This window comes from Vigna unguiculata, chromosome 1 (genome assembly GCF_004118075.2).
Source record: "Vigna unguiculata cultivar IT97K-499-35 chromosome 1, ASM411807v1, whole genome shotgun sequence".
Taxonomy (NCBI): Eukaryota; Viridiplantae; Streptophyta; class Magnoliopsida; order Fabales; family Fabaceae; genus Vigna; species Vigna unguiculata.
In genome coordinates this window covers 7,258,138-7,271,139 of record NC_040279.1, presented here as the reverse complement: position 1 = coordinate 7,271,139, position 13,002 = coordinate 7,258,138, and the positions used below count along the sequence as shown (strand labels likewise).

General features: G+C 32.3%; 1 protein-coding gene across 1 annotated transcript; it reads right to left on the bottom strand.

The window, feature by feature from the left end:
- Positions 1-4,321: 4,321 nt before the first annotated feature.
- Positions 4,322-9,665, bottom strand: LOC114196035 (ATPase family AAA domain-containing protein 3-B-like). The gene is made up of 8 exons (XM_028086531.1): positions 9,338-9,665; positions 9,157-9,252; positions 7,601-7,711; positions 7,211-7,520; positions 6,715-6,805; positions 6,036-6,369; positions 5,397-5,545; positions 4,322-5,208 (listed from the first exon to the last, which is right to left on the bottom strand). The coding sequence occupies exons 1-8, from the start codon at positions 9,581-9,583 to the stop codon at positions 4,695-4,697; spliced, it is 1,851 nt and encodes a 616-aa protein (XP_027942332.1). The 5' UTR covers positions 9,584-9,665; the 3' UTR covers positions 4,322-4,694.
- Positions 9,666-13,002: the final 3,337 nt, after the last annotated feature.

The following is a 13,002-nucleotide window of genomic DNA, read 5'->3' as shown; positions in this document are numbered from 1 at the left end:
TACTTTTTTGTGCACGTCTATAGTGCTTTTCAAAGATATTTTAAAAACGTGCAAATGCACGGGATCCTTTTTAAATTATTCATTTTTATATTTATATTTAGTTTCTAAAATATGCATATTAAAATAATATATATTACTATATGAAAATAATTACATTAGAATTAAAGAGGATGATAACTTAATTTTTAATTTTACAAAATATTAAAATTTTAAAAGTATATAAATTTGATGTTTGGTGACAATGCGAAAGTGGGACGATGATGACAGTGGATGCGGAGTTAGAGGAGGAGGAGGATGCGGAGTTAGAGCTAGAGGTGGTGACCTTCCTCCTAGCTCCTTAAAGGCTTGAGTGGGTGATGGAGTCTTCATGGTTGAATGTTGATGCGAAAGCAATGGTATGGAGTAGAGAAGATGTGCTTTGATTCGGCTATGGTAGAGAAACCCCAAGAGAGGTGAGGTCAACTCCTAGGAAAGAAAGTTAGAGTAGTCTAGAGAGGATTCTACTGTAAGGTGAGCTCAAGACCAGTGTTTGGATAGGCAATTTAACAACACTTCATTACTCAAATTCAAGATGAATCTTACAAAGGTAAAGGCCTTAATTTATTGGTCAAGCTAACCCTACAGTGGTCTCCAAAAGGATAGCCAAAATTGAATTCAAACTAGTTTAGAATTTCAAAAATGGAGCCAAAAGGAAGACATGCTTAAGGTGTGACTTTCCACCTAAGCACCCACACTCTCTTTTCCTATGTGTGCACAAGGAGGAGACTTGCTCTCTAAGTTTGTGTCAAATTAGGGTTTAGGAAACCCTAATTCTATGCGCTCCACTCTTAGCCCAAAGTTAGACCTATCTCCTTTTAGGCCTAAATAAAATCCTATACTATTAGGCCCATAATACAAAACCAAAAATCATAGACTAGGTCTTCACATCTTCCTTAGCCCAGATGAACATCAACTTAGGCATGCTCACCTCATATGAAGCTCAATCTTCTTAGATCATTCTTGCCATTACTTTGGTGGTTGGTCCCTTGGCTAAGGTTTGTCATCATCCATTCCTTCTTGAAAAGGATTTGACCTCAAATCTGGAGGGTCTGCCTCATCATTTGTGCTACCTATAAAAGGAATTAATCACTCACATTAAAAGTAGCGTTGATTTCATATTCACTAGGCAGATCTAGAATATATACATTGTTATTGACTCTTTTGACCACTTAAAGGAACCATCCCCACTGGAATTGAGTTTGGACTTCCTTTGTTTTGGAAATCTATCTTTGCTCAAGTGGAGTCAAACTCAATCCCCTTCCTCAAATAAGACTTCCCCCTTCCCTTTATTATTTTGTTTTGTGTATATCTTTATTTATTGTTGTATTTGGTGTTTTACCCTCTCAAGGAAATTGAACTTGCTAGCCTTGTAGCGAATGGAATCCCCCCAACGGTACTTGGTGACATACTCGAGGACGTGCGGATCCACCCAATCATATACACGGACGGGAGGCATGTTTAACTCATCACCTTCGTTGTTAGCATCAACGTCCAAATTTTCGTTCTATTGAGGAGTACCCTCCCTAGGAAAGACGGCATACCTGCCCGACTGCGATGCCGACACACCTACTCCTTTGATGGAACTGGACGAACGATCACTTCTCAAGAAAGAAGACCTTCCTTGCTAGAACACGAGCTTAAAATTGATGAGGATGTATTATCTACATACCCTCATCCTTTCCTACCTGAAATATCCTCGGGCAACGAAACACTAACCACGATGTCCATTATTACCTTATTCAAAATTGAACGACGAATGCAGCTTTGAAGAAGTAAGCATAAGTGCCAAATGAGGGGGAGCCCACCCCTATTTATAGGAAGACCAGGGTCCAAGGCAGGTTAATAGTCGTTAACCCCAAGTCGTTGGATTTGTCATGATCCAAGGGTCCAAATCTCGCAACGTTTCAAATCGTTCCAACAAGCACAATGTAGTAAGCGGCCTTGCCTACCATAGAGACCTCGATCGATCTACCCACTGGAAAGAAATCACGGAAGTCCACCAAACATGGATATGGTGAACCCCTCACTCCCCAACAGAGACGCTCGAGCTTTTGAGGGCTAGTGTACTTACCACCTACCGATCAATAATGATGATGCCATTATTCGTACCGAGCCCTAGAACCGATCAAACATATCAAGAAGCAACATTATGGTCTAATTTGCATAATACCAAGTTAAACAAGGTTAGGAGGTTATTAGGCCATCATTAGGCCCTCATTGAGGCAAAATCCCACCAAGGGCCCTATAAATAAGACATAAAGGTGAAACATTTAATACTTTTGAACCTGTTACATTTATTGCAGTCTATCGCAATCACTTACTTCAGCATCGAAGTGCCTTTTGCAAATAACTGACCAGACAGACTTGAGAAGGACGATTGATGACAATAGAGTTAGACGATCAGAACATGACGAAGAGATAATAAAGCTTAAGGACTATGGTTATTCTCAGCCTTGCATGAACATAAAGTTTCTTGAAAATAACTTGATTAGTGAAAGTGATTTAATTCTAGATATTGTTTTCAAAATAGTTATTATGAAGTTCAACCCTCTAAATCAAATTACAATTTGTTATTCATCCATGCACCACCAGTTCAAGAGCGTGCTAGTCAACCAATATTTTGAGTTTCACAAGTTGCCAAGGATGATAATATAAATCAAGCTGTTAACAAAGAACAAATTTGTTAACAAAAAGTTAAACAACTTGTTGAATACAATTGAACAACAAGTTTCTCACCGGATAATGAGACAACATTAAAACTATCTACTAAGTTAAAAGGTTGACAGTTTCCAATGATTATAAAGCATATTTACTTGAATTGGATTTTTAACATTGGAGTCTAAAATAGATTAGAATAAACCAATTGAGAATGACTTTTAAAATTTCATGAAGTTATATCTTCGTTTGGTTTTAAAAATAACATCATGAATCAAAACATATATATATATATATATATATATATATATATATATATATAAAATATAGTAGAAGAATAGAGGGAGTAAAAGTAGAATAGGTACATTAACATTCCAGACTTCGAATTTTGTTCCCACCACATGTGTGTCATATGCTAACGTGAACGTATCAACATGTAGATATATGTGTAGAAAGTGTAGAAAGTGTAGAAATGTTATTTGTCACATTAACAAATCCTTAATGTCGTTTAATAACAAAGATTATATTCATTCATTTTTACAAGTCTGGATCAAAGTTTAAAAGAAATCCAATTTTATATCATAGTTTAGAACAAAAAAACATATTTAATCATAATGTAACATGAAATATTTAAGAACAAGATACATAACATTAGTTATTTTTCTTGATATATAATACTTAGATTGAAGAGTAATTGATCTTGTTATTATATAAATTATGTATAGTTTTTAATATGTATTTGCTCTCTTACTCTCTTTTTTCTTCCATTATTTTATGATTAATGACTATGTACACAAGTGAGTAACAATAATCTGTGCTCCCGCTATTGTTGTTCGATTCTCAGTTGGGTAAAATTGCTCATGTTGACAAAAAGAAAAAAGGGACTAAAATCATGAAACTTGCCTTGTACTTTCAGAAATTCTCTAACGCACTTTAAAATTATCACCGGTTAAAGTATTTCAGCTATAAGACAAACCAGTTTATTTTGGTTTGGTTATCCATGTTTTATTTGGTAATAGACTGAACGACAATTATAATGCAGCAAAAACAAAATAAAAATTGCTTAAAAATTGCTTGCTCTGTGGTTCCCAGTAAAACTAAATGAATGACCAGGAATGTAGGAAAGATTAGTAGAACTGCATGTTAATGATGTGAATGCAGCACTACTCAAGAACACCAGTATAATAAATGACGACCCTTATAGTTTGATTGGGCAAAAGGCAAGGAGCATTCCACACAGTAAATTTTGTACAAAAATCAGAACTTCTATTGATTGAACAGTGGTTATAGCTTCAAACAATTTAACCTTCAAAAAAAATTATTTGACCAGCTTTTACAATTTTTTTCCTGTCATTTCAGACAAGTAATAATCATGTCACATTTTGCCACATCTCCAGGATTTATTTTTAATAATTAAAAATTATAAGTAAATATTAAAATTTAGAATTAAGGGGCAAAGAGTACATGGACTAAAATATCGGAATGAAACAGTGTAGTTAAACTAAAAGTAATAGGATTGAAGCAAATGAGCAAAATTGATTGTTAATCCTCCACTGAACTATGGATTCTCATTCTCTAACTCAGGTGTATGTGTACATGATCATCACCTATAAAATACTAACAAATATTGAAACCCACAATATATTTTTATTGTAATTAATTCTATATAAAAAAATTACAAATGAAAATAGAGCCTCTACTAGATCACAGTAGGATAATGGTTTTTGAAGAAGTACATGTATGATAGCATGAAACCTAGATGTTGGCCAGTAAAAGGAGAAAAGAATATTCAACGTGATATCAAACCCTGGATTAGCTGCTGCTACATTTAGAGATGAATGTTGAATAGTGATTATCAGCCGTAAATGAAACTAAAAAATTCAAATTCCAAAATCTTCTCATCAATTAGGGGAACCAATAAATAGCAGCATGCCCATAACATAATGCAATGAACCAGACCTACATTATACAAGGGTTCTTGATAAAATCTCCAAAACTCCTCATGGCATAGGTTTATCACTACCTGCCAATTTTCTTCTCTGCTGATGCTCTGCAACTTTATAATCTACCACTTCACGGAACAAACTTGGATCAAGCACACAATTCTCACTTCCATATACAGCAGCCTGGACACTTGCCATCAGTTTGGCTATTTCTCTTCCAGAAAATCCCTCGGTTTTAGCTGCAGCTTCCTTTACAATATCATCAGTCAATCCCCTAATTTCTATTTGTTGCGGCTTTCCTTTGAACAAATCTTTAACAAAACCAGATTTTCTTGATCCAGCTTGGGCTATGTACTTATCCAGATAGAGCTTAAGAAGTTTGAAGCGCTCCTCTTCCCCAGGCAAGGGAAATTCTAGAACCTCATCAATTCGATCAGCAACAGCCGAATCAAGATCACCAGGACGATTTGTGGCAAGAGCAAGGACTATGTCCTTAGACTGGTCACCAGTTCTGAAGAGAAGGGCATTTAAAGCACTTCTTTGTGCTTCACTCATATAAGTCTTGTTCCGCCTGCAAATTCCATCAAATGCAATGAAATCCATTTCAAACAATTTTCTCGGAAAGTATGTTGTCAGTTTAATTTTTAACAAACAAATGTGATCCTGAGTGAGCAGCATCTAGCTGCTTTCATCTTATGTTGCCGTGAGCAAAGAGAAGCAAAATAAAATAAATGAAAACATGGAAGAAGTATTGCTTACTCGCACAGAAATGCATCGGCTTCATCAATGAAAAGCAATAAACCCCTATTTGATTTCTTAGCCCAGTCAAACAACTGGTGTATCTTTGTTACAGCCTGTGACCCCAGTGGAGCAACGTCTCCTCCAGTCATTAATGCATAATCTAATCCCTGCATTAAATTGAAAACCCAAATTAAATAAAATAAACTAATTTGAAAGGTATAGATTGCAGTAAAAAATAAAATAAAATTGATAAGCATAAATATTCAACTGATGAGGATAAAGTTTATTGTTTCATAAAGCATGCTATAACCAGAAACATGGCACTGAATATATATTTTAACTACTAATTTAGAAAGTATGAGAGCATAAATTTGTAGAGCAGTCAACATAATTTTGAATTTATTAATTGTAGGCCCTAAATAGCAAGAAGAAATTCTGAAACAGACCCAAATCGTAAAAAGTTTAGATAGTTTGCTGTATGCTGGTGTATTCATGCCAATTAATGCAGAATGATAACATACATAAAAATTTACCCTGTTAAAGGGAAACACCAAATGAACAATGCACACTCACTTATTTGACCCAAGAAGAAAGTAAATTGTATGAAATACTTAAAAATTAGAATAAGTAGATCAACAGATTGAAGAAAAATCATACAGATTTACGAGCTAACTCCCTAGCAGCCATTGTCTTTCCAGTTCCAGGAGGACCATAAAAAAGCATGTTTCTGAATGGTGCTTGATGTGCTTTTGTATTTGCAGTTGCAGATGACAGCTGTTCAATTCTTTTCTGAAGAGAAGGATGCAAAATCACATCACCAAAACCATTTCCATTTTTAGAGGCAGATGCTGGATCATTACGACGAGATAGGGAGCTCATGCCACGAGAAAACATGCCAGACCAGGGGTATTTCCCCCTGGAGGACTCTCGAATCAGTGATGGTTGTCCCAATATTCTATCAATATATCCCCAAATTACTCGTGCACCTTCCCTGGGTTAGACCAAAACAATTGATGTGAATATAAAACTGCACAACCCATGAACTCAATCACAGCAACTGATGTGCAAAATACCCAAAGGTTCAGTATGAACAAAACTATGCAACTCTAGAACGCAGCAAATAACACCAAAGTGAAATGTTGCCATGGAATAAGAAATATACAATGTAGAAGGGGAAAACATCGCTCTTCAAGTTCACAATTCCCAGAAGTGAGTAGTGCTGGAAAAATAGCACATGGTATAATATAGCCCATTACTACATTACCCCACTGCCCTCAATTATAAAGCAAAGGCATGATAAAATAATATCATCAATAACAAGTAATTGTGTAGTTACCTCGTAGTGTAGACCCCTGCTGCCAGAGCAGTCACTCCACCAACTGCGACAACCAACTTATTTTGATCCGTTAGAATGGCTTTTATACCCCCTACAACATATGGATAATGTTTTTTTAACTCAGGTCAGTATGGAATGGAGATCACCAAACACAGTAAAGCGATGATACTGATGGATCATCAATATTATGCTAAAATACATCAGATACTGAAGAAAAAAGTGAATGAAAATAGCATCCCTCAAATTGCAATATTTTGATTACTAATGGAATGTTATAGGCTATTGCTCACTGAGCAAACCAAATTATGAATAAAATACGATAAAATACCATTTTACCCCACAAATTTATGTTAAAGGGCTTTCTTTCAAAATCAGTAGGATATGTATGGAATGACCCACTCCACACACTTAAAACCAAAATCACATACGTAATGACAGTTGCATCTTAAACTGTAAATGCAATCCTTTAAGATTCGTGAATCTGGTAAGAAAATACCTCCAATATGATCAAAAGTGGTATTTATGGCAGCAACCCATTTTTCTCGTTCAGCATTAGCACGATCAACCAGCATTCTCCTGTTAACATCTTCTGCTAGCTTTGCTTCATGTGCTCTGCCTTCTGCTTCTGCCATAGCCCTTACTCTGATTGTTTCACGCTCAATCTCAGCCTTCTCTCTTTCAGTTTGCCTTCTTTGTGCTTGGATTTGTTCTTCTGTTGCACGTCGAGCTTGCTCCTGTCTGATTGATGATTCTTCTTGCATTTTTACTAGTTCTTGGTTCCTGGCCCGGTGGTATTCATTTTCAGCCTGCCAAGAAAAAAATGCAACATTGAGAAATGCTAAATAAATGACACAACAAAAATCCTGAGTTTCAAAAGGTTTAATACCTGCATCCTCTTCCTCGCCAACTCATCCTCATATTTGGCCATTTGAGATTTTGTTTGTGCCTGATGCTGAGCAAGCTTTTTTTGCTCATCATATATAATTTTTTGTCTTTCCTGCAAGATGAACCAAATTATATATCTGAAATAAATCACAAGACACAAAACATCCTGAAGTAGAACACAACAAAACAAAGCAAAAATGCCTCATCCAAATATTCAACAGTTTAAGGTCATAATTACAATGAAAAAAAACTTTGATTACATGAATTTCGTCCTGAAATAGCTAAAACTTACCAAGCAATGGACATGATTTTATAATCTATTAAACAACAGTGATGTACAATATTCAAAATATTCATAATCCCAAGCAAAATAGTCAGATATGGACTGTGATTTCTTCTATGTCCTGAATTGTTAGCATGTGATGACTTTTCTGAATCTTCAGGAATCGTTAGGATTTCTGCGATGATGGAGATAGAAAGAAAAAAGTTCGTATATATTTTTATTGTCTTTTGATAACAAAACAAGTACACAAAGGATGTTTCTCCTTTCAACACTAGAATCTGTCCAGTTTTGTAACTAACAAAGAAATAAGCCTCCCCCTACTTCTATAACAGAAGTCCTATGTATATCATGTTGGGGAACCATTTTCTTCATAAACTAACATCCACCCATAACCCCTGAAACAGACACTAACTCAAAACAGATATACTGACTAACTGGTCGAAAGATATTTCTCCTTTCACACTGGAATCTGTACAAACATAATTTTGGAAGAAACGATAGAAGCTGGATATCCTTTTGGCCATGATACTAGAAAATGGAATCCTAAAATAACCCTTATCTACAAATCATAAGGGTATTAATATAACAAATCTTATTAGAACTGCACAGTTATTATTCTCAGAAGCTTGTGATTTAGTTTTCGATGGGGGAAACAAATCTTAATTTTGTATAAAAAAAAACAGTCGATTTGTTGGCGTGGGCTGCAATAAGAGACCAGTGTCATTATGTTAATAAAAAATGGATTGGCAGTATGTAACCATTTGATATACTACAAAAACACTGGTATACTACAAGAATACGACTTCAGAAGTTCAGGAACTTGGGAATGGAACTAACAAAGAAATAGACCTCTTCTTCCATAACAGAAGTCCTACTTATAAGTTATAACAAGTTGGGGAACCATCTTCTGCTATAAACTAACATCCACCCATAACCCTTAAAGAGACACTAACTCAAAACAGAAATCCTAACTAACTGGCCAATGGTAGATTTTCAAAGGTTTTAACTGTATTCAGTGGTTCTTGATATCTAACAGGAATTTTTCGGAATAGTTCAACAATTCCACAAGCTTGATTTTCTAACCGTCCCTCCATTTCCCGCAAAGCTGCTTGCAATCAGGAACGTGACAGCTGATACCAGTTGTTACAATATCTAAAGAAATAGCTATTCCAGGAACTCCAATGATCAAATAACACACTTGAGAGTAAAACAATAACAAAACAGAATTCAACACTTTCCATTGCAGTAAAGTGAAGAGAATTAAACTAACTTACTGTCTCATGCTGGGCTTTCATTTGCCTAAACTCAGCAACCTTTGCAGCAAGCTCTGCTTGTTTTGTCTCCTCTTGCTTTTTGATGGCTTCAAAGACCTGTACTATAAGAGGCAAGTTAAAACGACGGAGAAGAGTAATGGTGGGGTTGAATGGAAAGGGAAAATGGGTATAAAGCTGAAACCTTTTTCCCGTGGGGTGAAGTGGAAATTTCCTTGAGAGCCTTAACCCCTCTCTCGAGGGCCTCAGGATCAAACCCAGCAGAAGTGGTCCTCGGATGATCGTTTCGCACCTTTGGCGGCGCCGGAGAAGGTTGATTTTCAGAAGGATTCGTAGGTGAAATTCCATCTGCGTAAGCCGTGCTCTGATTCAGTAATGCGGCACTGGCAGCAGCGGCGGCTATGGCGGATGCGTAGGTTTTGAAAGCCATTGAAGGAATGGAGAACAAAGAAGAAAGGAGAAACCCGCTGCGTAGGGTTTAAGGGTCCGCTTCGTAGGTTTAAGGAAACAACCAGACTCATCGTAGTAACAGATCTTTTAAAAAATATTAATATTTTAAAAAAATTATAATTTAAATATTATTCACCAAGAAAAGAATAGAGAGATTTAGAATTTCCCTTTTCAAATTATTTATTTTAATTAATAACCAATAATAAACACTATAAGAATATAATTTGATTTATCGGAAGTTTAAAAGAATTGTAGAAATTTTAAATTGAATAATAATTACATAAACAAAAAATCACCTTAATTTTACTAAAAAGTAAATAATTTTCAATTATAAAAAGTATAATTAAACGATAATGTACTTCACAATTCCTTTATTTTCCTTTATAATAACCATGAACAATAGATTTTAAACATAATTCTATTTGATCAACTTATATTAGTGTGTTTACTTTTTTTTTATGATAATATAAAATAAATATAAATATAATTACAGTTATAGTAAATTTTTGTAATAATAATAATAATCAAATTAAATATAAATAATTTTTTTAATTTATTATAAGTATTTTTTGTTTATTTAATAGGTAACTTTTTATTAAAAAACTAGTTAAGTTTTAAAAAGTGTCAAATTAAAAAAAAGTATATTAAAATTTAAAGAAACAGTCGCTAAAAAAAATTGATAAAACAATTATTTTAATTTAAAAAATTGATAAGATTGGAAAACAAGTGTGAACTTAAAAAAGAAGAATCCAGATATAAAGGTATAGATGAAAGAAAGAAAATAGTTAATAAGACAGTAAAATAATTAAAGAACGAGAATTGGGATAGATACTCAATAGAATATTTGGATCAAAACATATGATGTAAAATATGATATAAGCACCAACGGATTATATAAGGGGCAAGGGGTTGTGTGACCCAATTATTTTGAAAATTTTTAAATTAAGTCTAATATATATTAGGAATATTAAAAATTAATGAAAATTAAATTAGATATTTTTTATTTTTTATAAAATATTTACTGTTAATAAATAATTAAATATAATAAACAATAAAAAACTATCAAGATATTTTTTTATATTTTTATATATTTTATTCATTTTTTACTTTCACATGTTTTTAAACGTTAGACACAATTTAGTTTTTATTTTTCATTCTTGAAAAAAAAAAATTTGTCTCGCTTGATAATAAAATATTAATTTAACAGTTAGCATTATTTTTATCTCATGAATATTTTGTATATTAGTTTTTATAAATATAGAAGAAAACATAATGTTTTTTCATGAACAGTTTTAGTTTTTAACTGTGACTTAATTATCATATATTTTTCTTTTAATAATTATTTCTCTCAAATTTTTATTAGATTATGATAAATTATTTTTTATTTTTAAACCTTTTAAAAAAATAAGTATATTGTGAAAAATAAAATAATAAATTCATCTTTTAGAGGTGATAAAAAGGAAGCAACCCGTGAAGATGAGAACACAAACAAATTTAACAATTTCTTCATCTATTATGAAACATGATACTAATGATTCAATTAGATGAGTCATTTCTTAAGATTCAAAATTATTTTTCTATTGTTTCTATGGCTACAACGAAAATATCATTTTCTTCCATGAAGATTATCAAAACAAGATTGCAATTTAAAATGGAAGATGAATTTCTTAGTGGAAATATAATTATTTACAATGAAAGAAAAATAGCAAACGATTTTAATTTTAATTAAATTATTGATGAACTTAAGAATATAAAAGAACAAAGGAGATTTAGATACTTGCAATTTCTTTTATAATTACTATTATAGTAAATTATGTATTCATTTTTATTGAATTAGTGATAGTAATTTGCTCCTCTACACCGGTCAAAATCTGCCCCTAAATATAAGAATACTTATGCTATAAAGAGTTTAATAAGAAAACTCTTGTGTTCTAATAAAAGATGTAATCATCTTAATAACTAATATAAGAACAAAGCTAAGAAGAGAAAAATATTCAGAAAGAGGATTATCACTCCCATAACATATTCATGTCATCTAACTCTCTAATAAGACATTAATTCTCCTTCTTCTTTTTTCATACTCTTTAAATAACTTTCTCACCTTATGTAGATGACTATTTAGATGTAACTATACACTAGCATCAAATCGGTCAATGCAAATTGTATCTTTTGAGACAAAGGGTTGGAAATATTTTAATATAATTTTAAAAATAAATAATTAAAATATTATCCTACAGTTACTAATATTTTATGGACTCTTAACTTTATGGGTTAATGTTATTTACGATTAACGACTATATTTTTTATTATAATTCAGTTTTGTGTCTCCCTTCTCTACTTATAAATACCAGTTAGGTGCATGGGGAAAGACACAACAAACACTAGAGTTCTCTCAAAAGTGTTATTCCTTTCTTCTCTACATTATCTTCAAGACATTGGTGTTCATAAGGTTCGGAGATCTTTCGTTGCACTCGATCAATTTCACTACTTGATCAATCTGACGAGTTGTTGTATCTTGGAAGAGAAACGCATATGATTTTGTTTTGCCCTGTGCAGCAGGGACATTTTCTCTTTAAGGATAGCATTATTCGTGCCTCAACGCTGGCTATTTTTACTCCTTACCTCCTTTATATTTTTTATCTATTATTTATTATTGTTATAAGAATTATTAGGTCTTTGATTCATATTCTTTGATTCATATACATATCATTATTATTATTGCTCCTAATAATAATTTTATTATTAACAGTATTATTTGTTTAATAATTTTCTAACATTCTTAGAGAGAAGAACAATTATTTTTATTTTTTTATTACTCATTTGTATTCATTTCTAAAATTAAAGACAATATAGAATAGTAGATTGAATGCATCTTTTTATGAACTGATGTGTTTGTTATAGTTATAATTAAATCAGTCTCAATTAAGCCTAAAAATTTATGTGTATAATTTTTTTCTCTATTGGTAACAATATTGTGAAATTATGGATAAATAAAATTCTGACTCATTGAATAATTTTTTGTGATGTATAAAACTAATGTTTTTTCTATTATCTTAATTTATGATTTAATATCTTCTACTCTTACAATTGACAAAGATTTTCTATATCATGAATGTATGAAGAGTTTTCTATGAAAACAATTATAAAATAATTTGTCATACTAAAACTACTATTGAGTTATGAAACTATACATTTTCAAGGAAAAATAGTTTATCTTGATATTTATATGAAAAAAAATACCAATAATAAATATTTTTTTATCTGATTTATGAACTTAAGAATATTGCTTATAATATAAATTAAAATGACTTATTTGATATCATGCTTATGATCATCTGTGTGTTGATAAAAAAAAATCTTCATATCAAAAATTGATGGTTGTCAACTAAAATTAAATTT